This window comes from Macaca nemestrina, chromosome 12, assembly GCF_043159975.1.
Source record: "Macaca nemestrina isolate mMacNem1 chromosome 12, mMacNem.hap1, whole genome shotgun sequence".
NCBI classification, from domain to species: Eukaryota; Metazoa; Chordata; class Mammalia; order Primates; family Cercopithecidae; genus Macaca; species Macaca nemestrina.
The window spans coordinates 50,678,465-50,706,394 of record NC_092136.1 but is presented as its reverse complement, the minus strand read 5'-3'; the positions used below and the strand labels follow the sequence as shown (position 1 = coordinate 50,706,394).

At 41.6% G+C, this 27,930-nt stretch overlaps 1 protein-coding gene across 3 annotated transcripts; it reads left to right on the top strand.

Annotated features, from left to right (window-relative positions):
* Nucleotides 1-2,221: 2,221 nt before the first annotated feature.
* LOC105486930 (calcitonin related polypeptide beta) lies at nt 2,222-7,004 on the top strand. Of its 3 annotated transcripts, none has more exons than XM_011750074.2 (6): nt 2,238-2,290; nt 2,972-3,028; nt 3,363-3,457; nt 3,715-3,852; nt 5,646-5,836; nt 6,453-7,004. In XM_011750074.2, exons 3-5 carry the CDS (start codon nt 3,372-3,374, stop codon nt 5,803-5,805), a joined length of 384 nt encoding a protein of 127 aa, XP_011748376.1. In that variant the 5' UTR covers nt 2,238-2,290; nt 2,972-3,028; nt 3,363-3,371; the 3' UTR covers nt 5,806-5,836; nt 6,453-7,004. The 3 variants fall into 3 exon arrangements, with proteins under 3 accessions (XP_011748375.1, XP_011748376.1, XP_011748374.1); XM_011750072.3 differs by having other exon boundaries at nt 2,240-2,290; nt 5,646-5,830; XM_011750073.3 differs by lacking the exon at nt 2,972-3,028 and having other exon boundaries at nt 2,222-2,290; nt 5,646-5,830.
* The last annotated feature ends 20,926 nt before the right edge of the window (nt 7,005-27,930 follow it).

Below are 27,930 nucleotides of genomic sequence, written 5' to 3'. Positions count from 1 at the left end.
CTAAAACAGTGTAACTGGATTGTTTGTAACACAAAGGATACATGCTTGAGGGGACAGATACTCTACTCTCCATGATGTGATTATTACAATGTATGCTTGTATCAAAACATCTCATGTACCCCATAAATATATACACCTAGTATGCACCCACACACATTAAAAATTAAAAAACAAAGCAGAACCAAAAACACAAAAGCGAGTCCAACAGTCTAGACATAGAGAACCTTCACCTACGTAGAAATACTCCTTAGAGAGCTGGAGTTCCTGGTGTGGTACTACAAAGGTCCTGGAAGTCCTCCTGCCTTACTTCGAGTTCGCCAGAGGCTGGAGCTACTTCTAGAACAGTTCTGGCTGCCTTCCCAGGGGAGGGGGGGACTGCAGGTCACCCTGACTCAGTGCACTCTGCGCATCTGAGTTGCAGGCCGGGCGGGTCACCCGAGTCCGCGGTCCGGATTCTTCGTGGGTGTTACCTGGAGTTTCCTTTGCACCGGTGCTGGAGGCCAGCCCTTCCTAGTCCCACCAGCTGGGTCCTGCCACACGAAAAGGACCCAGAGGGCCTAGACAGACATCCCCTGAACTTCCTTCTGACCCACAGAAACAGTGAGCATCATCTGCAGGGGTTCCGCTAGCCCCTGGCTTTGCTTCCTGCCCAGCAGCCTCCAGCAAGGTTTCCCGAACGCTCTCTCCAGGAGTGCAGGGGGCGCCGACGGACTTATTTAGGGTCGCTGCTGCCAAGCGGCAAAGAGCGAACCTGAGGCCCGGGACTGGGGGCTGTGGTGAGAGGCGCCCCTTTCTTTCTTGCCACCGCCCCTTCCCCCAGCTCCCTCCTAGCCTATTCTGCCAAAGCTGGGATCTTCTCCTGGATCCCGGGAGCAAGAAGAGCTGGCAGCGCCGACTCCCAGAATCCGGCTTTCCTTAAGAAAAAACGGATAGGCTGAGTTCGTGTGCGTGGATGTGCATGTGTCGGTGTGCGTGTTTGGGGGACAGTATGTACCCCCGTTTGCATAAAACACGCCGGTTTTTGGAAACAGAAATACACGGGGTTGCTTTCGGGTCTGGGTGTGGTTAGTTTGGGTTGCTGCGCGCGCGCCCTTTTGGGAGCGGCTGGTGAGGGCGCATCTGTTCCAGTGAGTGCTGGCTGTCTGCTGGACTGTCTATGAATGCAGAAGGCAGAGCGTGTGGCGGGGATCCTGCGGTAATGCGCGCACCGGCTGGTCTGCAGTCGCGAGTAGAACGGGTGTGGAAATTATTGGGCTGACCTGTGGGCTGCAGCACCCGCTCCGCTCCTCGGGTGGCAGCTGGACCCCAGCGCGCTCAGCTCTCAGCTGCTTCAGCGAAGTGGGGTAGGGGTGTGGAGCGAGACAGATAGAGACCCAGGCATAGACCATCTCCGCCAGGCAGCTTGGCAAACAGGGGGCAGAGTTGCAGGGCAGCTGTGTAAGCAAACTTCGGCGCGACAGTGGAGGGTCCTGGCTTGGGGTGGTAGATGCTGGACCCGCAGTCGAGGATTTGGAGATACAGTGTCAGTTTAGCACTCTCCCCAACCTCTCTTCTGCTCCTGCCCATCCCAGAGGAGTGAGGTGGAGAAAGGTTGGCTGCCAGACTGGCACCAAAACAGCCTTCCTTTGGGGCCTAGGGTGCCAGGGCTCGAGGAGTCGGACGATATCCAGAGAAGCACCCCAGGTGGTCCAAAGAGATCAAATTTTGAGGACCCCTCCCTCCCCTTTTCCCTCCCCTTTTCTCTCCTCCACCACTCCTTCCCTGCGGTGGGCTCTTTCAGCTGTGGTCCCTTTAGAACCCAGGACTACTGCTCAACCTCGTTGGGGGTTCAGGTGCCTGGACTCGGGTCCCTCACTGCCGTGACAGGAGGGAGTGCGAGGCAGGAGTTTAGGAGCCAAGGAGGTGAGAGAAGCTCTGGCCCTTCATTGTAGGTGACGCCAAACTATCCTCGACTTGCCCCGACTCTTAGTTAGGTGAAAGTTCTCTGTTCTCTCCCAGGCTCTCCAGCTTCCCAAGCAATGACCTCAGTGAAAAAAATGACAGCGGGGCGGACTGCCGGCGCTCCAGAGTACCAGTGCCGGCAGTGCGAGCTATGACGCAATCGGAGCTCGGTTGGTCCTTTGATTGGCTAGTCCTGGCCACTTTGGATTGGCCACGCGGACTGGTGGGGACCCCCCTCCCGCTATCTCTGTAATAAGAGCGGGGGTTCCGCAGGGAAGGTGCGCACAGCAGGCGTGGTGTTCATCCGGGGTCGACCAGCCGCTTGCGCTGCCCTGAAACTCGTCTCCAGGTGAGGAACTTCCCATTCCCCATTCCGCTCACTCTAATAACCTGCTTCTTCGATTAGTTCATTCGGTTTGCTCCATCACCCAGTTTGCTCCATCTGCCTGTCTGCCTCTCCGCCGCCATCTGGTCCTACCTTACAGCGGTGGTCCTAGCTCTCTTCCAGGCTGCGGAGAAGGCAAGCGGTTAAGGTTGTCCCGGCATTTTCTCCTACCGGTGCTAGAGGAGCCCAAGCATCCCCATGGCTCAGCGTGGGCGCTAGAAGCACTGGGAGCCGAGGTAGGCGGGTCTGCGACCCTGCCGTTGGGGCCGTGCTGAGCGCAGAATTCTGCGGAGTTGGGTCCGGGAGCGCACTGAGCGGTCTTTGTCCTTCGGGATCATGTTTCGTCCCTGGGAGGTCGGAACCCTGAGCTTTCCTCTGAGGCGCCTCCTGGTGAGCCTTCCCGGGATTCCGGTCCGGATCTGAGGCAGTGTTGTTAGCCGACTAGAACCCTGGGCGCTCACCTCGCGGAGCTGCTGCTCAGCATCTGCTGCTAAAGTGCGCTCCGGTAGAGGGCTGGCTTTGCGGGCGAGTCCTGAGACACCCGTACCTGGCATATTAAAAATTTCCCCAGTTCCAAGACTGAGAGATGAGCGCTCCTTTCTAATCCACCCTTCCCACCTTCCCCTCGCATGCGTTGGCGCGAAGCCTAGCAGAGGAGAAGGCGAGAAGACAGGCGCAAGGGGAGAGCAGGTCTACAGCAAGGTGCGTCCACGCCTGGTTTCGGCATAAATCAGGGCAGAAGTGTGGGTTTGTGTGCACTGGCGCGTGTGGCTTCTGCCTGGCCTTCAACAAAATAGAACCAAAATTCATCTGTTCTCTCCACCCTTCCCCCAGGACACCTTTTTCTGCTTTATCAAGCCATTCACACACTGCAATGTATCTCTTGAGATTCACAGCAGCCCTTCCTGCAAATGAAGGGAACAGAGGCTCAGGCAGGTGAAGTAACTCGCCTGAGGTCACATGGCGGTTGTGGCAGAGGCAGGACTGGAACCTAGATCTGTGATGGTGCAGTAGTAACGTCATCCTTCCTTTACAGAGAGGCGGCATGGGTTTCCAGAAGTTCTCCCCCTTCCTGGCTCTCAGTATCTTGGTCCTGTACCAGGCGGGCAGCCTCCAGGCGGCGCCATTCAGGTGAGACAGCCTGGAGCCACGGACGCCTTCTGCTCCCACTGCCCCTAGGACCGGACAGCTCTGTGCCTCTGAAGTCACGCGTGGCTCCTGGTGAATCAGTGCCCATAGGTGGACTCTGGCCTCATGCCCTGTCCCCTGGGAGTCGCGGTGGCCACATCCCCAGGGGAAGAAGCAGAGACCAGGAAGCCTGGCTGCCTATCCTGGGGAGGGGCAGGCAGTGGCTCACAGCCTGCAATGAGTTTGCTTTCCCTCCACAGGTCAGCCCTGGAGAGCAGCCCAGACCCGGCCACACTCAGTGAAGAGGAAGCGCGCCTCCTGCTGGCTGCACTGGTGCAGGACTATGTGCAGATGAAGGCCAGTGAGCTGGAGCAGGAGCAGGAGACAGGGGGCTACAGGTGAGGCTCCCCAAGCGCCCAGCACAGGGCCTCCTCTTCCCGCAGCATACCAAGAAGGCAGATCCCAAAAGGCAGGAGAGAACACACTGACCAGGAGTCCAGCAAGCTGATTTGTCCAGCGGGCTCCCTTTCTCAAGTTCCAAGGGAGACAGAGGTGCCAGTGCATCTGGAGGGACTGTGGTTAGACACAGTAAAAAGCTCCGTTTCTGAAAGCTGTTAGGACATAGATGTAGAAGCTTTTTCTAGACATAGAAAAAACTCAATTTCTGAAAACTGATAGGAAATGAAATGGGGAGGTGTGGAATCGTTCACTGTGGGAATTGCTCTTGTAGTACTGGGAGATCTCCTAGCATTGGATGAGTTAAGACTGGTAAGGGTGAAGCCAGGGAGAGACCCAATATCTCACCCACCTCTCTTGAGCGTGAGGGACTGAATATCATGTGAATTCCAGAAAAAAATCATCCTTCCCCATTCAGCCCTTCTCTACATGGCCCTGGCCCACTGACCCTCTCAGCTTTCCTAATGGAGTGTGTGTGAGCTGCCCTCCTGCCTGCCCCACCTGATCCCACTCGACATGTCCCCTGCCTGGTCCAGCCTTCTGAGTGACTGCCCATGGGGACAGTCCCTAGTGCATGATACTGTCTGGCTTGTCCTTCCCTTGCAGCTTAAACAGTCCTAGATTTAAGTAGTGTAGTAATCTGAGTGCCTGTCTGCAGGGCACATACTTGCAGTACCTGAACAACTTTCATATGTTCCCTGGCATCAACTTCGGGCCTGAAATGCCTGGCAAGAATAGAGACATAGCCAGCAGCTTGCAGAGGGACCACTACCCCACTTCAGGGTACCCCTGATGGCAGCTGAACTCCTCTCGCCTCTCCTGATTCCCCTTCTTGCTCCACTTTATGAACCTGATGCATGTGGATTCCTCTCTGATTTGTCTTCATGCTGGTATTGGTAGCTTTGCTTATGGCAGAGAATGTTTTGAAGACCTCAGGATGGAAGGGAAGACAGCAGAACTTACTGACCACATTAGAGATAAGAGAAAATGAGGGAAGCTTCTTGAGACTCTAGAGGGTGTTATGACAGAGCCATCCAATTTCTGCTTCTAAACGTACTATCATAAAATAAGCACATCCTTAATGCCTTGGCATTTGATGAATCAATCTATTTTTCTAAAAGGAACTGAGCTGTGGTGCTCGTTGCTCTGGTCCACATCCAAGGCTTGTGGGTGTCCAGTGCCTATGCTCAGAAGTATCCTTAGCTTCAGGGTAGCTGGATATGGGGCTTGATGGGTCATCTCTGTGACCCAGCTCAAGCAGCAAGAACAGTGTGTGAAGGAGCTGGCAAGTACTTCTGGGAGAGGATGCTGCAAACCCTGTTCTCTGAGATTCTTCTGAAGACTTTAGGGAATTTCATTTTCCTGTGGTGAGGGGTAGTGTTGGTGCTTGTGGCTGGGGTATGGTCTCTATATACTCCTTGTGTATCTTGGGGTGGATCTGGGCCTTGTTGCCCACTTCTTCCTTGAATGGTAAGTGCAGGGTTTCAGCCCGTGCCCCATGGCTTGGAATTGTTTTTTCTTCTTTCTTTTCATGATGGTCTTTGGGCAGAGCTCCTGGCAAAGACTGCCAGGTCATTTCCCCTAACAGCTTTGATAATTGCAGTTTCAAGAAACACTTACTGTTAGGTGGTGTGTCGAAGCGTTGCAGTTCTCTTTACGGAGATCCCATGAGGTGGCCTCCTCCCCCAGCTTTTCACTCACAGATCTTCTCTTTTTTCACCATCTTGCAAATCAGCTCTGCTGCCCAGAAGAGAGCCTGCAACACTGCCACCTGTGTGACTCATCGGCTGGCAGGCTTGCTGAGCAGATCAGGGGGCATGGTGAAGAGCAACTTCGTGCCCACCAATGTGGGTTCCAAAGCCTTTGGCAGGCGCCGCAGGGACCTTCAAGCCTGAGCAGATGAATGACTCCAGGAAGAAGGTAAAGGTAACTGCCCTTATGCTATGGGATGAGAGGGGGAAGGGACTTGGAGTTAAAACCTACATTTTGAAAACCTCTGCTGTGCTAGGTTCTTTAGGTTCCTTCTGTCCAGTTACATTCTTCCTGCTGAGGTAGTGAGTTCTTTCTAGAACCTAGCTTGATGTTAGAATGCCCTAGCATTCTGTGTCATTTTTCTGAGAAGAGAAATGGAAGGAAAAAAAAAAAAAAAAGCTTGCTGGATTCAGAAAGGGAGAGGTCTGCAAACCTTAACCAGGGCCAGTCTTCATTAATTAGGCTGGTTTCAGAAAGGGCTGAACCCATGACTACAGATTCAGATGGATGAACTGTAATCATAACCTACTACCAAGATTAATAGATGCAGTTGAATTATTTTAGTCTTCATTTGCCTTACAAGCCTGCTTACCTCTCATATCCATAATTCATAAATGCTGTTTAAAGAAGCACTTCTGTAAATTAGTATTTTTTTAGTAATAATTGTGATTATTCATAACTTGTCTTCTACTTTTTTTCTCTTTTTTCTCCTTTTATCATCTTCTTCCTTTTTCTCTTCTTTCTCCTCCCCTTCTTCTCCCTCTTCTTCTTTTTTTTCCCCTCATCTCAGGTTATCATGAAACTGAACTCACCGTTTCTATTAATTTCTGTTGACAACAACTTGGTGAGAATGCCCCATGGAAGATATACATGTTTGCCTCCTAAGATACTGAAAAAAAGGCACCTTTGTCACTTGAAAGGAATGAAACTGAATGCAAAATAAGCTAATTCCATATTTATTGTGCATCATTTTTATATTTAATTCTATGTCCAGTAAATGTGATGGCATCTCTCATTGACTTATCTGGTAGCAAACTGGTTCTTTGAGAGCCATCCTGTTGATCATGCAGCTCTGCCAAACCTTAGGGGGACAGGAAATCACTGCCTGTTGTGGTCTCTGAGGACACGTGGTAATGGTGATGCTGTGCCTTGTTATCTAAGAACATGACTGTATAATTTGTTTAAGAAAATGTCAATATTGTGCCATTTGTGAACTTCATCAAGATTAAAAGCATATTTTGGATACATCTGTTTCAAAACCTTGGTGATGCATTACAACTTGTTTTCCTATGTAATAATAATAATGATGATGATGATGATAATAAATATTTTTGAGTGCTTACTATGTATGGGCCAGATGTTATTTTAAAACAGTGCTTTATACCTGTGAATTAATCTTCATGACAAAACCATGAAGTAGATGCTATTATTCGTGTTCGTTCACCTCTGAGGAAACAGAGGCAGGGAGAAGTCCAAGGTCACACACAGATAGATAGTGGTGGACCCAGGTATTGGGTTCCAGGGCTTACAGTGGAAATCACTGCACTATATGCCTTTCAACAGTGGCTCCTGATGTTTTTCAGAGACTTGTGAGCCATTCTTTGGCCTTGTTGCCTGATAAGGTAGACCCTCAGATTTTGGAGATGCATAACAAATTTTAAACATAAAAACAATCTAGTCTTTACATAATATAATAAATTTTTTGTACCCATTTCTTGGCTTCAAAAACAATCAGTTGCTACTGTTGTTATGCCTGTATATCATCTATATCCCTTCCTCCAGTGTATTATCGTGTCAATATATCCATAAATAAATATTTCATCATGTATTTCCAAATGGGAAGGGCTTTTAAAATGTAATCACAATTTCATTTAACAACTAAAATATATGTACAATAATTTAAAATTCTTTCATGGTTCAAATTCTCCATGTATCATGTAATATAAATGATAAGATGAAGAATTTACATATATTTATATATATGTGAAACCAGGGCTCAGATTGCTGCTGGTTAATAATAAGTTTTAATTTAAGGCTCTTACAAGTTAGAGGTTCCTCCCTCATCTATTTTCTGCCTTGTTGTTTATTTGTTGGAGAGACTAAGTTATTTGTCCAATAAAGAGTTCTACATTCTGCATCCCTGTGGTTAGGTTTAACAGTTATGTCCTGTGTATCAGCAGTTGGATCTCGAGTGAGTGATGGGGAAAAGAAATAGGGGATGAGACCAGAGAGTAGATGAAGGCAAAGACAGATTATATAGTACTTTGTAGGGCATAGGAAACACTGGCTTTTTATTAGTCAGTCTCTAGTCAGGAAAACAGGAACTACCTCAGTAATTTTAACAGAAATAATTTAATAAAAGGAGTTAGCTAAATCAGTATTAGTGTAGTGACAAAACGAAAGAGAAGAGTAATTTAGAGACAGAAACCATAGGAAGAGGCCACCATCCTTGAGTCTATGGGAATAAAGAGAAGAGGGGAGGTAAGCAGGATCCAGAGCCTTCAGGAGGATTCTCAGACCAATCAAGATGGGAAGCTGGCAGATGCTGGTATCTCTGAGGGGTTATCTCTGGTATCTCTGAGGCGATTCTAGAAGTAGGGAAAAACAAAACAAAACTTAAAACTGGAAACAACCTCACTGCCAGGGTAGAGCATCTCTGTGGGTGATGCCAACAGAAATAAAAGTCGAAATTGGAAGGAACCTGTTTCTTCTTATTCCAGATGCCTCTTGTCTCCTCTTAGGACCCTCAATTAGCAGAGCCTAAAAGGGGTTCAGCTGACAGAGGAAAACTGGTTTGCAAAGTCCCAGCCTTAGTATTTCATAGTAAATATGGGATTTTAAATTTACATATAGGGAAGTTCATTTTTGTGTGATGTACCATTATATGAGTTTAAAAAATATATTGTCATCCAATTACCACCACCATGGAGATATAAAACAGTTCTATTCCTTCCCCGAATTCTTTCATGTTTCCCCTTTGCAGTCAATCACTCCTTCCACCCTCAGCCTCTGATCACGACTGTTCTGTTTTTTGTCCCTATAGTTTTGTCTTCCCGAGAATGTCATATGCATGTAGCTTTTTGGTCTATCTTTTACTCAGCATAAGGCATTTGAGATTGATCCATATCGCTGGATGTATCAATGACTTGCTTCTTTTTATTACTGTGTAGTATTACATTCCTGCATTGTGCCACAGTTGATTTATCAATTTACCCAAAGAAGGACACTTGAGTTGTTTCTCATTTGGAATTTACGAATGGAGGTGCTACAAACATTCATGGATAGATTTTTGTGTGAAGAGGAGTGTAATGGGCTGAATAGGGCACCCAAAATGTGTGCATGTCCTAATCACTGGAACCTATGTTTTTACCTCAGCTAATGTAATTAAGAATCTTAAAATGAGATCATCCTGAATTATCCAGGTGTGTCCTAAATCCAATGATATATCCTTATAAGAGATTCACTCAGAAGACACATGTGGAGATGGTGACATGACAGAGGCAAGGAGGCACAAGGCAAGGAAGTCTGTGTCTACCAGAAGCCAGAATCACAGAACAGTCTCTGGAAGAAGAGCAGTGCTGCTGATACCTCGATTTTGGACTTCCAGCTTCCAGAACTGTGAGAGAATAATTTCTGTTGTTTTAAGCCACAAAGTTTGTGGTAATTTGTTATGACAGCCCTAGAAAACTCATACAATAAATTTTCATTTCTTTTGGGTAAATGCCTTGGACTGGGATTGCTCGGTTATTTGGAAAGTGTGTGCTTAACTCTATAAGAAATTGCCAAACTCTTTTCTGAAATGGCTGTATCACTTTGGCTTCTTGCCAATCATGTATGAGAGCTCTAGTATTTCCACAAATAGGTATGTAGCAGTATCTCATTACTGTTTTATTTTGCATTTCCCTAATGACTAATGATGTTGAGCATCTATTTTACCATATGTTTATCACCTTTATTGAAGCATCTGTTTAAATCTTCTGCTAAATTTTTATTGGTTTGCTTGCTTTATTATTGTTGAGTTTTTAGAGTTCTTTATATGTTGTGGATGCAAGATTGTTTTCAGATATATAATTTAGAAACTTCCTTCTCCTGAATCTGCGGATTGTTTTTTCATTTTCTTAGCAGTGTCTCTCACAGAGAAAAAGTTTTAATTTGAGTGAGATCCAATTCATCATTGTTTTTCTTTTATATACTGTGCTTTTGGTTCATGTCTAAGAACTCTTTGCCTAACTAAGGTCCCAAGGTCACAATAACCTTATTTTATACTTTCTTGTAAAAGTTTTATAGTTTTATATTTTATATGTAGGTTAGTGATCTATTTTGAGTTAATTTTTGTATAAGGTGAGAGGCATAGCTTGAAATTCATACCTGTGAATATAGATACCCAATTGTTTCAGTGCCATTTGTTAAAAAGACTGTTATTTCACCATTTCATTGCCTCTGCACCTTTGTCAAAAAGCAATTGATCATATTTGTGTGGGTATATTTCTGGGTTCTCAATTCTGTCTAATTGATTGATTTGACCGTTCTTTTGCCAATGCTGTGCTGTCTTGATTAGTGTAGTGTTAAAGCGAATCTCAAAACCAGGTAATGTGAGTCTTCCAACATTATTCATTCTTGTTCAAAAAGATTTTAGCTACATCTAAAATATTTTCTACATCTTTTGTACATTTTAGAATCAGTGTGTCAGTATCTACAAAATTTCTGATGAGATTTTTAATGGGATTGTGTTAAATCAGTAGGTTAATTTTGGAAGAATTAGCATATTAATAATATTAAGTCATCCAATTCATGAACACAATACATGTTTTCACTTTCTTAGGTTTTCTTTTTTTTTTTTTATCAGTGTTTTCAGTTTTCAACAGAAAGATTCTACACATATCTTGTTAGATTTGTAACTTTTTTTTTTTGGTGCTAATATAAATGGTACTTAAACATTTTTATTTTAATTGTTCATTGCTAGTAGATGGAAATACAATATTTAAAATATTAACATTGTATACTGTGACCTTGCTAAACTAAATTATTCATTTTATGAGTTTTTTTGGTTGTTGTTTCTTTCTGGGTTTTCTATGTAGACAGTTACATTTTCTTCGAGTAGAGTTAGTTTGAGTTCTCCCTTTTACATCAACTTATCTTTCATTTCTTTTTATTGACATATTACACTGGCTATAACTTCCAATATGATGTTGAATTGGAGTAATAAGTACAGACATCCTACTCAATCTTTGTGGTGATATTAAATAAAAGTCCATACATTCTTTGGTACTACTTCCTTCAAAATGGGAAGTCAATATCCCCTTTCCTTAAGTGTGAATTCTATTGACTGATTTGCTTCTAACAATAGAATGTGACAGAGGAGATGGTATGTGACACACACTTAGAACATATAAGGTATTATAGTATCCTCCTTGCTTTCTTTCTTGGGTTACTTGCTCTGGGGGAAGTTAGATGACTTGTGAAGACATTCAAGCACCTATGAGAGGCCTACATAGCATGGAACTGAGGTGTCCTGACAATAGCCATGTGTGAGCAAAGTGGGGTTGCAATCAGCTTCGTTGGTGCCAGTTAAGCCTTCAGATGACTGTAACCCCAGTGGATACCCTGCCTGCAGCCTCATGAGAGACCTTGAGCAAGCACCATCAAGCTAAGTCATTTCTAAATTCCTAACCCACAGAAACTATGACCAAAAAAAATTGTTGTTTTAGGCCACTAAGCTTTGGGGTAGTTTGTTATGTAGCAATCAATAATACAGTCTTTCAACATTAAATATGTTAGCTATAAATTTTTTAATAGATACTCTTCGTCAGGTTAAGAACCTTCCATAGAGGGGAACAACACACACTGGGGCTTATTAGAGGGTGGAAGGTGGGAGGACAGAGAGAATCAGGAAAAATAACTAATGGATACTAGGTTTAATACCTGGGTGATGAAGTAATCTATACTGCAAATCCCCATGACACATGGTTATCTATGTAACAAACCTGCACATCCTGCACATGTACCCCTGAACTTAAAAGTTAAAAAAAAAGAAAAAATAATTCCAAGTGTTTTTCCTCCATCTATTGATATAGTCATAATTTTTTTCTTTAGTTTGTTAATATGGTAAATTAATTGACTTGAAAATGTTGAAACAGACTTGCATTTTCAGAATAAACTCTACTTGGTTGTGATGTATTATTCTTTTTATATACTGCAGGAATCTATTTGCTAATAAATTTATAGAAGAATATTTTGAGTTTATGTTCAAGGAGAGCATTAGTTTGTGATTATAATATTTTTGTTTTTAGGGTGTTAGGGTACTGCTAGCCTCATAAAATTAGTTGGGAAGTATTCCCTTCTCTTGTTTTCTGGCAGAGATTTTTTGGAATTGATATTACTTCTTCCTTAAATGTTTGTAATAATTTACCAGTGAAGCCTCCTGGGCCTGGGTTTTCCTTGTAGAAAAGTTTTCAACTATATATTAAATGTATTTAATGCATATGTAGGACCATTTTTATAGGACATTTCCTTCCTGAATGAGTTTTGGTAGTTTATGCCTTTCAAGGGATAGATTCATTTTTATCTAAGTTGATGAATTTATGGGCAGAATTATTCATAGTATTCCTTTATTATTGTTGTTATTGTCTGTAGGGTATGCATTAACACCTTCACTTTCATTAATGATATTGGTAGTTTGTCTTCTTTTTCTTTTTTTCTTGGTCATTCTGGCTAGAGGATATAATTTATTGATCTTTACAAAGATTGAGCTTTTGGTTTCATTGTTTTTCTTTGTTTTCTATTTGTAATGTTATTGATTTATACATTTATTGTTATTACTCCTTTCTTCTTTTTTCTTTGGTTATTATATAAAATTCTTTTTCCATTTTCTTAGGGGGAAAGCTTAGGTTGCTGATTTGAAACCTTTCTTTCTTTTTTTCCCCTAATGTAAGTATTTAAAGTTATAAATTTCCCTCAAAGCACTGTTTTAACTATAAATTTTGTTTTGTGATATTTTAATTTTTATTCAAGTCCAAATCTCTTCTAATTTATTTGAGAAATCTTTTTAATATAGTTTTTTTGGAAATGTATCATTAATTTCCAAATATTGCAGAATTTTTCAATTTTGTTTTTGATTTACATTTTAATTATGTGCATGATTTCAATTTTAAATATATATGTTAATTATTATTACTTCAATAGTTTTTGTGGAACAGACGGTGTTTAGTTACATGGATAAGTTCTTTAGGTGTAATTTCTGAGATTTTGGTGCACCCATCACCCGAGCAGTGTACAGTGCACCCAAGGCGCAGTCTTTTCTCCCTAACCCCCCTCCTGCACTTCCCCCAAGTCCCCAGAGTCCATTATATCATTCTTATGCCTTGCATCCTCATAGCTTAGCATTAATTTAAATTTCTAAATTTTAAACTTAAATTTTTGGCAATCAAGTGTATTAATATTTTCCTTTATAATTTCTTTTTTACCCTCAAAAACAGCTTCCCCCATGTGCAACTACACCAAGCTTTTATTTATATGTGCCTTAACTCTATGAATGGCAAAATTGTCAGAGACGATTTTTCAGGCATATTATACTTATAATCCAACTGGAATTTACTTTGTTGTGTGGGAATCAGAATATTGTCTGCAGCTTTTCATTAAGCTAAGCATATGAGGACGCAAAGGCATAAACATCATAGCATAGCGCTTGGTTAAGGAATAGCCATACTTTAAAAATTTTTAATTATGGCCGTTTCTTAATCAAAAAATCGGCCGGGCGCTGTGGCTCATGCCTGTAAACCCAGCAATTTGGGAGGCCGAGATAGGCGGATCACCGGAGGTCGGGAGTTTGAGACTAGCCTGACCAACATGGAGAAACCCTGTCTCCACCAAAAATACAAAATTAGGCGGACACGGCGACGCATGCCTGTAATCCCAGCTACTTGGGAGACTGAGGCAGAAGAATCGCTTGAACCCGGGAGGCAGAGGTTACGATGAGCTGAGATCACGCCATTGCAGTCCAGCCTGGGCAACAAGAGTGAAACTCCGTCTAAAAACAAAACAAAATACAAACAAACAAAAACTACTGGATGTTGGTGTGGATGTGGTGAAAAGGGTACACTTTTACACTGTTGGTGGGAATGTAAACAAGTACGACCACTATGGAAAACAATGTGGAGATTCCCTAAAGAGCTAAAAATAGATCTATCATTTGATCCAGCAATCTTACTCCTGGGTATCTACCCATAGGAAAAAAAGTCATTATATGAAAAAGACGCTTGCTCACGCATGTTTTATATTATAGCAGCACAATTTACAATTGCAAATATATGGAACCAGCCCAAATGCCCATCAATCAACAAGTTGATAAAGAAAATGTGGTGTGGGCCGGGCGCGGTGGCTCAAGCCTGTAATCCCGGCACTTTGGGAGGCCAAGGCGGGCGGATCACGAGTTCAGTAGATCGAGACCATCCTGGCTAACACGGTGAAACCCCGTCTCTACTAACAACAACAAAAAAAAAAAACAAAAAACTAGCCGGGCGAGGTGGCGGGCGCCTGTAGTCCCAGCTTCTCGGGAGGCTGAGGCAGGAGAATGGCGTGAACCCGGGAGGCGGAGCTTGCAGTGAGCCGAGATCCGGCCACTGCACTCCAGCCTGGGAGGCAGAGCGAGACTCCGTCTCAAAAAAAAAAAAAAAAAGAAAAAAAAAAAAAAAGAAAATGTGGTGTGTATATATACCATGAAATACTGCTCAGCCATAAAAAGGAACGAAAAAATAGCATTTGCAGCAAGCTGGATGGAATTGTAATTCTAAGTGTAGTAACTCAGGAATGGAAAAACAAATATCGTATGTTCTCACTCATGAGTGGGAGCTAAGCTATGAGGATGCAAAGGCATACGAATGATTCAATAAACCTTGGGTACTTGGGGGAAAAGGGTGGGAGGGGATCAAGGAGTAAGAGAGTACACATTGGGTACAGTGTACACCGCTTGGGTGATGAGTGCACCAAAATCTCAGAAATCACCATTAAATAACTTATTCATGTAACCAAACATCACCTGTTTCCTCAAAAGCTATTGAAATTAAAAAAAATAAAAAGAAAAGAGCTGGGTGGCTACGCTAATATTAGACGCAAAAGACTTTAAACAAAAAATTATACAAGAGATAAAGAGGACATTTTATAATGATAAAAGAGATGACCACTAAGAAGGTATAATAATAATAAGCATATATTAACCTAAAAGCAGAACTCCAAAATTCATGACGTGAAAACTAACAGAATTGAAGTGAGAAGTAGGTCATTTGAAAACAAAAAAGAAAAATAAAAGATAAATTATGGCCATTCTTGCAGAAGTAAGGTGATACCGCATTGTGAGTTTGATTTGCATTTCCCTGATAATTAGTGACGGTGAACATTTTCTCATATGTTTATTGGCCATTCGTATATCTTCTTTTGAAAATTATCTATTCATGCCCTTAAGCTCACTTTTTGATAAGTTTATTTATCTTTTTTTTACTGATTTGTTTGAATTCCTTTTAGATTCTGGGTGCTAGTCCTTTGCTGGATGCATAGTTTGTGAATATTTTAGCCCACTCTGTGGATTGTGTTTACTCTGTTGATTATTTCTTTTGCTGTGCAGAAGCTTTTTAGTTTTAGTTTCATCTACTTATTTTTGTTTTTGTTGCATTTCCTTTTGGGTTCTTGTTCATGAACTATTTGTCTAGGCCAATGTCTAGAAGAGTTTTTCTGATGTTATCTTCTAGAATTTATATGCTTTCAGATCTTAGATTTAAGTCTTTGATCCATCTTGAGTGGGTTTTTGTACCAGGTGAGAGATGAGGATCCATTTTCATTCCTCTACATGTGGCTTGCCAATTATCCCAGCACCATTTGTTGAATATGGGGTCCTTTCCCCACTTTATGTTTATGTTTGCTTTGTCGAAGATCAGTTGGCTGTAAGTATTTGGTTTTATTTCTGAGTTCTCTTTTCTGTTCCATTAGTCTACATGTCTGTTTTTGTACTAGTACCATGCTGGTTTGGTAACTATAGCCTTGTAGTATAGTTTGAAATCAGGCAGATTTGTTTGTCTTGCTTAGTTTTGCTTTGGGCATGCGGGCTCTTTATTTTTCCATATGAATTTTAGGATTGGTTTTTCTAGTTCTGTGAAGAATGATGATGGTATTTTGGTAGGAATTGCATTGAATTTATAGATTGCTTTTGGCAGTATGGTCATTTTCACAATATTGATTCTACCCATCCATGAGCATGGGATGTGTTTCCATTTGTTTGTGTTGTCTGTGATTTCTTTCAGCAGTGTTTTGTAGTTTTCCTTGTAGAGATCATTTGCCTCTTTGGTTGGGTATATTCTTAAGGGTTTTTTTTTTTTTTTTTTTTTTTTTTTTTTTTTGCAGCTATCACAAAAGGAGTTGAGTTATTGTTTGATTCTCACCTTGGTAACTGTCGGTGTATAGCAGTGCTAGTGATTTGTGTGCATTAGTTTTTATCCTGAAACTTTACTGAATTCATTTATCAGATTTAGGAGCTTTTTGGATGAGTCTGTAGGGTTTTCTAAGTTTATGATCATATTATTGGCAGAGACATTTTGACTTCCTTTTTACCAATATGGATGCCCTTTATTTCTTTCTCTTCTCTGATTGCTGTGGCTAGCACTCCCAGTGCTATGTTGAATAAGTGATGAAAGTGGGCATCCTTGTCTTGTTCCAGTTTTCAGGGGAAAGGCTTTCAACTTTTCCCCATTCACTATAATGGTGGCTGTGGGTTTGTCATAGATGCCTTTTATCACCTTAAGGTGTGTCCCTTCTATGCCAATTTTGCTGAGGGTTTTAGTCATAAGGAGATGCTGGATTTTGTTATATGCTTGTTCTGCATCTATTGAGATAATCATATGCTTTTTGTTTTTACTTCTGTTTATGCAGTGCATCACATTTATTGACTTGTGTATGTTAAACCAACCTTACATCCCTGGTATGAAACCTACTTGATCATGGTGTATTATATTTTTGATATGCTGTTGACTTTGGTTAGCTAGTATTTTGTCGATATTTTTTGCATCTGTAGTCAGCAGGGATATTGATCTGTAGTTTTCTTTTCTTTTCTTTCTTTCTTTCTTTCTTTTTTTTTTTTTGTTATGTCCTTTCCTGACTTTGGTATTAGGGTAATACTGGCTTCATAGAATGATTTAAGGAGGATTCCCTCTTTGTCTATTTTGTGAAATAGTTTCAATAGAATTGGTATCAATTCTTTGAATGTCTGACAGAATTCAGCTGTGAATCCCTCTGGTCCTGGACTTTTTATGGTTGGTAATTTTTTAAATTGCTGTTTCAGTCTCGCTACTTATTATTGATCTGTTCAGAGTTTCTATCTCTTCCTGGTTTAACCTGGAAGGCTTCTATATTTCCAGGAATTTATTCATCTCCTCTAGGTTTTCTAGTTTGTGTGAATAAGGGTATTCACAGTAGCCTTGAATAATCTTTTGTATTTCTCTGGTATCGGTTGTAATATCTCCCATTTCGTTTCTAATTGAGCTTATTTGGATCTTCTCTCTTCTTTTCTTGGTTAATCTCACTAATAGTCTATCGATTTTATCTTTCCAAATAATCAGTTTTTAAAAAAAATTTATCTTCTGTATTTTTTCGTTTCAATTTCATGTAGTTTTGCTCTGATCTTTACTATTTCTTTTCTTCTGCTGGCTTTGCATTTGGTTTGTTCTTATTTCTCTAGTTCCTTGAGGCATGACCTTAGATTGTCTACTTGTGCTTTTTCAGATTTTTTGATGTAGGCATTTAATGCTATGAACTTTCCTCTTAGCCTGCTTTTGCTGTATGCCAGAGGTTTTGATAGGTTGTGTCACTATTATCATTCAATTCAAAGAATTTTTAAATTTCCATCTTGATTTCATTGTTGACTCAATGATTATGCAGGAGCAGATTATTTAATTTCCATATTTGTATAATTTTGAGGTTGCTTTTGGAGTTAATTTCCTATTTGATTTCACTGTGGTCTGAGGGAGTACTTGCTATAATTTCAATTTCCTTAAATTTATTAAGACTTGTTTTGTAGCCTATCATATAGTCTATCTTGGAGAATGTTCCATGTCCTGATGAAAAGAATGTATATTCTGCAGTTGCTGGGTAGAATGTTATGTAAATATCTGTTAAGTCCGTTTGTTCTAGGGTATAGTTTAAATCATTGTTTCTTCGTTGACCTTCTGTCTTGCTGACCTGTCTAGTGCTGTCAGTGGAGTATTGAAGTCCTCCATTATTATTGCTTTGCTGTCTATCTAATTTCTTACGTCTAGTAGTAGTTGTTTTATAAGTTTGGGAGCTCCAGTGTTAGGTGCATATATTAGATTATCTTTTTATTAAAGAGTTATTAGAGTTCTTTCTATGTTTTGGATACTAAACTCCTATTAAATAAATGATTTGCAAAGTTTTTCCCATTCTGTGGGTTATTTTTTTGCCTTCTTTTAAAGCACAAAGGTTTAAATATTGATGAAGTTTACTATATATATATTTATTTACTTATATGTATTTTTGAGGATTTGCTTGTGTTTTAGCATATATAAAAATCCATGATATATATAATCCATTAATATGTATGAGAATCCATTGATCAATTTAAAGCCACAAATATTTATCTATGTTTTCTTCTAAGAGCTTCATAGTTTTAGCTCTTACATTTAGATCTCTGATCCATTTTGAATTGATTTTTGTATATAGAGTGAGGTAGGGATACACATTCTTTTGTTTTTCATGTGGAAATCCATTGTCTCAGCACAACTTATTGAAAAGATGATTCTTTCCTACATCTAATTGTCATGGAATCTTTGTTGAAAATCAGTTGACCGTAGATGGTTAGGTTTATTTCTGGACTCTAGGTATTATTTCAGTGATATGTATATCGATCTTTTGGCAGTAATATACATTTTAAAGAATACTGTAATATTGCAGTAAGTTTTGAAGCTGGGAAGTGTGAGTTCTCCAAGTTTATTTATTTTTCAAGATTATCTTGGTTATTCTGGATTTCTTGCATTTTCATATTAATTTTAGGATCAGCTTGTCTGTTTCTGCAAAAGGGGTAGCTAGAATTTTGATAGGGACTGTGTTGAATCCATAGGTCAGTTTAAGGAGTATTGCCATCTTAACAATACTACATTGTCCAATTTGTGAGCACAGGATGTCTCATTCGTATCATGAATTGTTTTTCTGATTTCATTCTGCTTTCATTGAATTGTCTATTTGTATTTTATTGTATCTTGTTGAGTACACTTAAGATAATTATTTTGAGTTTCTTTTTCAGCAATTTGTTGATTTTTTTTTTTTTCATTGAGGTCTGTTACTAGGGAATGATTATGTTCCTTCAGTGGTGTCATATTTCCTCGCTTTTTCATTTTGTTGTTGTGGTGGTGGTAGTGGTGTGTGTATGTGTGTGTGTCCCCACATTGATGTCTGTGCATCTGGTGGAACAACTGCCTGTTTCCAACTTTCTACAGTGTTTTACACAGAGAAGAGCATTCACCTACAATTGGATCTAACTGTGCAATTTGGAACGATATGGTGACAATTTCCAGATAAGTATAATGGTATAGTCTCAGTGCAGCTTCTTTGGCTGCATTCAGCATCAGCAATAACTGCAAGTGCCTCAGTGGTTTAGGCTGAGGTGCATCTGAGGTGGCAGCACAGGTTGTTAACATCCTCAGGGACAAGGTATTTTGAGGTCCTCCTATTCTTGTTTTTCCTACAATGGGAAAAACATAGGTGACAGGATCCCTTTTGGTGTCAGGTCTGATATGTCCTATAAGCTGCTGCAGTGGTGCTGGATTCCAGGTACAGGTGCTCAGATTGGCTGTGTGGCTGGGGTCGTAGGTTCAGTGTCTCCGAAACCTCTTGTGGCATCTGGGTCTTAGGGTGCAAGTTTACTCTCTGTGGATACAGGTTACTCAAAGAACCAGAATCTTTGGCCCTGAGGCACCCCCTAGAAACTCTGGTCTAGGGGATAGGGTTGTAGCTGTAATTTTATCCTTAGGGGGCAGGGTACAGACCTGGCCCAACTCTAGGGAAGAAGGGGTGCTCTAGAGGCTTGAACCCAAGGCACATGGTACAGCTGCCATGCAGCAGTCTGAACCAATAAGGTTCAGTGGCAACTCAGCTCCCTGGGGATGAAGCACCATATAGTAATGATTCCATACTCTGAGGATGGCAAGGCTTGGTAGTATCCCTGACTCTGTGAAGCCAGATGCATTGGCAGCAAGTACTCCACAAGGGCCAACCAAAGTTGTTATTTTGGTCTCAGAAGACAGGGAAAAGCACAGCAATGACTGTACTCTCCAGGGAGAGGGGTGTCTCAGCAGCTCAGACTCTAGGGAACAAATCCAGTTCCAGTACTAGAGATGTTTGGCCTGTAGGGTGAGGTGTCTCAGCTGTCATTGCTCTGTTTCCCTGCGATGCAGAGTGCTACACCAGCTCAGTTTTGGACTACACAGCTGCTTAGCTTGACAAAGGCACCAATTCCCCAGGGGGTGAAGTGTCACTTCAGCTCAGGCCTTGGGGCCTTCACTATTCTAGGCAGCCCAGGCACCATTTTTCTGTTATGTAGGGCTCCGTCAAAGCACTATGTCCCTGGGAGATAATGTGCAGTTTTAGTTTAGGACCCTAGAGGCACGGTGCAGCCACCGTTGACAGAGGTAGATGAAGATATTGTGTCAAAGTACCATTTTCCAGGAGAGAGTGTTGTGCAGCTTCACCTCTTGCTTGAGGTAGCCAGTTTGGGGATGCGAGGGCAGGTGGAGCAGTTTCAACACAGCTTGGCACCACCAGGAAGAGTGTGACAGTTGCCTGAAGCTTGGTTTGGGGATGCTAAGCCATCAGGTATGGGTGGTTCAATTGTAGTTTAGCCTCAGGGATAAAGGGGTGCTGTGGCTACTCACCCCCAGAGCAAGGCATACTCCAGCATTAGTTCCCTTTTCAAAATGATATAGGGCAGTAGCTGCATGGGCCACAGGAGCAAGGCACAGTGTCAGCTCTTTCTGGGGGTGTACAGCTGTGTGAACTCTAGGTAGGTAGCTCCCTCAGGTGGGCTTAGTGCTTGTGAGGTCTGCAGGAGACCCCAGTGGACTGTAGCTATCTCAGGTGTTGATGGAGGATGCTGGGGTTCTCTTGCCTATCTTTTCATTGCAAGGAGAATTTCCTCCTGGTTTCTGGCTGATCCTGGTGGTGGGGGTTTGGAATGGTGGAGGCCTGGCATTTTATTTTATTTTATTTTATTTTATTTTATTTTGTTTTATTTTATTTTCTTTTATTTTGAGACAGGGTCTCACTCTGTCACCCAGGCTGGAGTGCAGTGGCCCAATCTTAGCTCACTGCAACCTCCACCTCCTGGGTTCAAGCAATTATTGCACCTCAGCCTCCTGAGTAGCTGGGATTACAGGCACGTGCCACTACACCCGGCTAATTTTTGTATTTTTGTAGAGATGTGGTTTCACCATGTTGGCCAGGCTTGTCTTGAACTCCTGGGCTCAAATGATCCATCTGCCTTGGCCTCCCAAAGTGCTGAGATTACAGGTGTGAGCCACTATGCCTGGCCATTTCCTTCCATTCTTTATGTGGCTATCCTGAGTTTTTGTGCTCAGTAGGGTTTCTGTTCCTTTTCTGATGTACTCTGGCATTTACCTTTTATTATTTTTGCTAAAAGGTAGTTTTTTATTTATTGTTTTGGTTGTCTTTTTTGGAGGAATGAGTGCTAGTGGTATCTACTTGGCCATGTTGCTGACATCATCTTCAAGATGTCTTTTTACCAGTTAGATTTTCTTTATTTTTATATTTTTGAGTTCCTCGGCATTTATTTGGGAAAGTCTTTATTTCTCCTTCATGTTTGAAGGATATTTTCACTGCAATACTGTCCTTGGATAAACAATTTTTTTCCTTTAGTACTTTATTGATTATTAATTTTTAAAATAAAAAATATAAACTTTATTTCTCAACATAAACTCCATGAAAGTCAAGAGTCTTGGTGGGCCATGATTCAGGCCATTTAGTCCATCCTCAAGAACTGAGGGTCCTGATAATTTAACCATATCAGTGAAGTCTTTTTTGACATTATTAACTGAAAAAAAGAGTGCTCTTTAAAGATGTTTTTAAGATTAGAAAAGAAAAATAAGTCAGAAGGAGTCAAATCAGGATTGCAAGGTGGACACCTAGTGATTTCCCAGCAAAATTCTCACAAAATTGTCCTTGTTTGATGACAGGAGTGAGGAGAAGCATTGTTACGGTAGAGAAGGACTTTGTGGTGAAGCTTTTGTGGGTGTTTTTCAGCTAAAGCTTTGACTAATTTCCTTAAAACACTCTAATCATAAGCAGATGTTCTTGTTCTTTCACCCTCCAGAAATCAATGAGTAAAATGCCTTCAGCATCCCCGAAAGCTATTGCCATGATCTTTGCTCTTGACTGGTCCACATGTGCCTTGACTGGCCTGCTTCCAACTCTTGGTAGCCATTGCTTTGATTGTGCTTTATCTTCAGGATTATACTGGTAAAGTCATGTTTCATCTCCTGTTACAATTCTTAAAAAAAAGCTTCAGGATTTTGACCCCACTTGCTTAAAATTTCCATCAAAAGCTCTGCTGCTGTCTGCAGCTGATTTGAGCACAATCATTTTGGCACTCATTTAGTGAAAAGTGTGCTTAACTTTAATATTTTAATCAGCATCATATAAGCTGAACCAGTTGAGATGTCTATGGTGTTGGCTATTGTTTCTGCTGTTAATCACTGGTCCTTTTCAATTAGAGCACAGATAAAATTAATTTTTTCTTCACAAATTGATGTGGATGGCCTGTCAGTGAGGGCTTCATCTTTAACACTGTCCTTTCCCTACTTAAAACAAGTTATCAGCTTGTAAACTGCTGAATTCTTTGGGGACATTGCCCCCAAAAGCTTTTTGTAAAGCAACAATGATTTCACCTTTCTTCCATCCAAGTTTCACCATAAATTTGATATTAGTTCTTGTTTCAATTTTAGCAGAACTCATATTGCTCTTATAGGGGCTCTTTTCAAACTGAAGTCTTATCCTTCCTTTATGCCTCGAATTAGATCCTGTTCAGACATGTCATAACAAGTTAGTACAAGTTTATTTTGGTGCAAAATTTTTTGAAGTGATGTGTAGTTTTTCTTTTTCTTTTTTTTTTTGATTGTTTTAAAATTCAAGTTTATTTCCTTTTAAAAAAAATTTTATTTTATGTTCAGGAGTACCTGTAAAAATTTGTTACATAGATAAACTCATGTCATGGGGTTTGTTGTACAGATTATTTAGTCACCCAGGAATTAAGCCCACTACCCAATAATTATCTTTTATGCTCCTCTCTCCCTCCTTCCACCCTTCACCCTCAAATAGACTCAAGTATCTGTTGTTTTCTTCTTTGTGTCAATAAGTTCTCATCATTCAACTCCCACTTATAAGAGAGAACATGTGGTACTTGGTTTTCTGTTCCCGTATTACATTTGCTGCAGCTCTGTCCATGCTCCCACAAAATACATGATTTCTTTCTTTTTTATGGCTGCATACTATTCCTTTGTGTATATGTACTACAGTTTCTTTATCCAGTTTGTCATTGCCACTTTTAAGATCCTTTCTTTATCCTTGATCTTTGGGAGTTTGTTTGTTAAATGTCTTGAGATATTCTTTTTTTGGTTAAATATACTTGGTGTCCTATAGCCTTCTTGCACTTGAATATTGATACCTTTTTCTAGGTTTGGGAAGTTCTCTGATATTTTCCCTTTCAATAAATTTTCTACACCAACCCCCTTCTCTCTACTCCCTCTTTAAGGCCAATAATATTAGATTTGCCCCTTTTAGACTATCTTCTAGATCTTATAGATTTGTTTCACACTTTTAAATTATTTTTTCTTTTGTCTTCTCTGACTGTATATTTTCAAATAGGCTGTCTTCAAGCTCACCAATTCTTTCTTCTTCTTGACCAGTTCTGCTGTTAAGAGACTTTGATGCATTCTTCAGTATGTCAATTGCATTTATCAACTCCAGGAATTCTTCTTGATTCTTTTAAATTATTTCAGTCTCTTTGTTATATTTATCTGATAGGATTCTGAATTTCTTTTCATGTTATTTTGGATTTTGTTGAGCTTCCTCAAAACAGCTATTTTGAATTTTCTGTTGGAAAGGTCGCATATCTCTGTCTTTCTGGGACTGGTCATTGGTGACTAATTCAGTTGATTTGGTAAGGTCATGTTTTCCTGGATGGTCTTGATGCTTGTGGATATTCACTGGTATCTGGGCATTGAAGACTTATGTAGTTGTTATAGTTTTCACAGTCTGGGCTTGTTTGAACCTGTCCTTCTTGGGAAGGCTTTCCAAGTATTTGAAGGGACTTGAGTGTTGTGATCTAAGTCTTTGGTCATTGCAGCCATATCTGCATTATGGGGCACCCCAAGCCCAGTAGTCTGTGACTCTTCCAATCTCATAGAGGTACTACCTTAGTGGTCTTAAGTAAGATCTGGGAGAATTCTCTGGGTTACCAGGCAGAGACTCTTGTTACCTTCCCTTGCTTTCCCCAAGGAAATGAAGTCTGTTTCTCTGAACTGAGCTGCCGGGAGCTGTGGGAGGGGTGACATAAGCACCTCTGTGGTCACCACCACTGGAACTACACTTGGTCAGATACAAAGCAAGCACAGCGCTGTCTTACCTAAGGCCCACAGTGACAATTGCCTAGCTACTGCCTATGTTCATTTAAGGCTCGAGGGCTCTATAATCAGCAGGTGGTGAATCCAGCCAAGCTTGTGTCCTTTATTCATGGTGGCAAACTCTCCCCAGCCCTAGGCAGTTCCAGAGATGTCATCTAGGAGCCGGGGTCTGGATTCAGGAATCTTAGAAATCCATCTGTTGCTCTATTCTACTGTGGCAGAGCTGGCACACAAGCCACAGACAAAATTCTTCCCACTTTTCCTTTCCCTTTCCTCAAGCAAAGGAGTCTTTCCCCATGGTCAGCACTGCTCCAGGCTCATGGTGAGTACTGCCTGAGCCTGGCTACTGCTGATGTTCCCTCAAGGACCAAGGTCTCTTTAGTCAGCTTGTGGTGAAAGTCACCAGCCCCAAGTCTCTCCCTTCAGGGACATGGGCTCCCCTCTTGCCCAGGCCAGGTGCAGAAATGCCATCCAGGAGCCAATGCCTGGAATTGTGGACCCCAGCAGCCCAGTTGGTGCTCTACTCCACTGTGGCTGAGCTGGTACCCAAGCTGGAAGACAATATCCCCTTTACTCTTCCATCCCCTTTCCTCATGCATTAGTCTCTCTCCACAGCCACAATAGCTGGAAATGCGCTGGGTCTTACCTGAAGCCAGCGAAACACTGGGTCTTACCCAAGGCCTATGATGTACTACCTGGATATCACTGCTGGTTATTCAGGACCCAAGGACACTTTAGCCAGCATATGATGGATCTTGTCAGGACTAGGTCTTTCCCTTCAAGACAACAGGTTCCCTTCTGGCCAAGGGTGTGTCTAGAAATGTCATCTATGAGCTAGGACCTGTAATGGAGGCCTTAGGACTCTTCCTGGTGACCTATTCTGCTGTGGCTGAGCTGGTATCCAATTTGCAAGACGAAGTCCTCTTTACCCTCATCTGTCCTCTCCTTGAGAAGGAAGGAGTTTCTCTTGGAGCTGTGAACTGCACTGCCTGAGGTTGGGGGAGGGGTGATGCAAGCACTCCATTGGTTGCTCCAGCTGGTGTCTCCCTAGTTTGCATACACGTGAAATCCATTGGCTCTGAGTCCAGCCCATCACCAGGACTTTCCCAGGAATTGCAGTCCTTATGGCCTAGACCACCTTTCAAGTTTATTTGGAACCCCAGAGCACTTTATCCCGTGGTGATGGGACTTGCCAGAGCTCAGGTTCTGATCATAGGGATGGATGATTCACCTCTGGCTAGGGCTGGTCTAAATGCTCCATCTATGGACACCAGCTGAGGTTCTGTCCCATGTTACTTTCTGCCATGACAGGGCAGCACTGAGTTCCAATGCCGAGTCGCACAATGACTGTGCTCTCCCTCTCCCAAGAGCACAGATTCTTCACACTATGTGACTGATGCCAGGAGACGGAGAAAGGGTGGTATAGGTGATTCAAGACTGTCTTTCCTACTCTCTTTAGTGCCTTTTTCCTTAATATGATGTTAAAACCTGGCATTGTGATCACTAATCTAATTTTTAGTTCTTATGAAGGTGATTTTTTTGTGTGTAGCACAGTGGAACTTCATGCTGTCATGTTACAGTGGAAAGCAACACTGAGTTCTACTGCACTGAGAATTTGTTTTTAACACTGTCATGGAAAGTCCTTGAGTTTCCGTGCATGCCTTGAGCTGAGAGTTTTGGGATGTAGAGACATAAGCATTCACCTCCATTCTGAGATCTTTGGAGTGTCCAAACTTTTCTATTTGGTGAGAACTTAATTGCAGGTAATCAGTTTTATGCTGAGTGTCATAGCTGCTAGATCTTTATTCTGGAATATGAATGGGCCTTTGTGCTATTTGTCATACATTAGCTAGATAAATGATCCTATATTTCTCATATTTTGCATATTTCGCTACACATTTTTTTCCTTCACTGCGATCATAGTATCAATCTCTGTATCAGTTAGGATTCTTGGCTGTAAGCAGTAGAAATGGACTCAGGACCTCTCATGCAGAAAGGCAAATTTTTGGAAGCATATCAGAGCTTCACTGAATTATTGAGGGCCGGAAATGTGGGAGTGGCTTCATTGGGTGGTCCTGGTTCAGAATCTCTTGTGAAGTTGCAACTAAGATGTCAGCCAAAGCTGCAATCTTCAAAGACTTGAATGGGGCCAGAGGATGTGCTCTAAGGCTACTAATGTGTCTGTTGGCAAGAGGTTTTAATTTCTTGCCATGTGAGCATCTTCAAAAGGTTGCTCATGTCATGACTTACCTCAGAGTAACTGATTGCCAGAGAGTAGTAGGTGGGTGGAAAGAGAGAATGAAAGCACAAGATGGAAGCTGAAAAGTCCTTTATCCCTAAATTACTTCTGTAATATTCTATGGATTACATTGACCAACCGTAGCATAATGTGGGAGCGAATTGCACAAAGGCATGAATACTGGGAGACAAGGATAATTAGGAGGTATCTTGGAGGCTGCCTGCTACCATGGATAAGTGGAGGAAAAGCTGAGAAATTAAAAAACAAACAAACAAACAAAAAACAAAAAGAAAACCTAGGGATGCTCCAAGGGCTGGCCAGCAAAACTTCAGAAAATGTCAGAGAGAGGGAACAAAACTCTTTATGTTGTTATTGGCATAAACATAAAGACAAAAGTCTTTATGTTGTTATTGCCACTGTAATTGTTATGACTTTTAGTCATTCTACATTTGCTCAAGATTGAGAGCCCTGGGAGACAGCTGAGCCTACTTCATGTGCTTGCATCTCCATCGTGCTGGATTTGTGAGAGAACATCTATTTAACTCAGCTTCCATCATGGGAATCAAGCACTACCTTCCACCAAGACTACACACAACAGGGAATTCTCCAAATAAGAAGTCAGGATGCTAACTGGAAAGAAGGGTTAATGCTAGATACATCTGCCCTTTCCCAGAAAAGACAGTATCTAATAGAGTCATACAAAATTGAGGGACCTCCAAGTGGCTAATGTGATGTGTAGTCTGAGAGAGCTATGTAAATAATTAAATGTAGGAGTCACTGGAATTTGAATAGGAGGTATTTGAGATTATGATAATACACAAAAGAGCTAGTGAGTGTTGGTAGAGGTGAGATAAGAGGTCAAGAAGGAACACAGAATATTTGAGAGAGTAGGAAAAGTCAAGCTCATGGATACTGCCTCTTTTCTGATTTCTCACTGTTTGAACCACATGCAGGAACTGATTCATTTGTAAGTCCTTGCTGCTATTGTGTCTCTTAGTTTTCTTTTGTCTAAAAGTGTAGTCTTCCTCAATAGGCTAGAGCTGTTATCACGCAGAGACTGTCTCATTCACCTCTCCCTTTCTTCACCCCATAACTCAGAGTTGTTTAGCTATGTTTTAACCTGCCTGGGAGGAGGAGATCTAGCTACAGTTGATTATCCTGCCCCTGCAAAAGCTCAAGAGAAGAAGCCACTACTGGATGTTAGCAAACAGCTATAGAAAAAGTGATTCATACCTTGCTTTGGAGGAGAATAACCTTTTTAAATTGCAACGTTCATTTGATGATTCTTCAGTAGCCCTCAGATCTAAACCTCTGGAAAGATAGAAGTTGCTATGCAGACAAAG

Excerpts from the sequence above, each read along its gene's own strand:
- LOC105486930 (XM_011750073.3), top strand. The coding sequence starts at position 3,372 with ATGGGTTTCCAGAAGTTCTCCCCCTTCCTGGCTCTCAGTATCTTGGTC. Across the intron at positions 3,458-3,714 it reads CTCCAGGCGGCGCCATTCAG|GTCAGCCCTGGAGAGCAGCC; the intron begins GTGAGACAGCCT and ends TTCCCTCCACAG. Across the intron at positions 3,853-5,645 it reads CAGGAGACAGGGGGCTACAG|CTCTGCTGCCCAGAAGAGAG; the intron begins GTGAGGCTCCCC and ends CTTGCAAATCAG.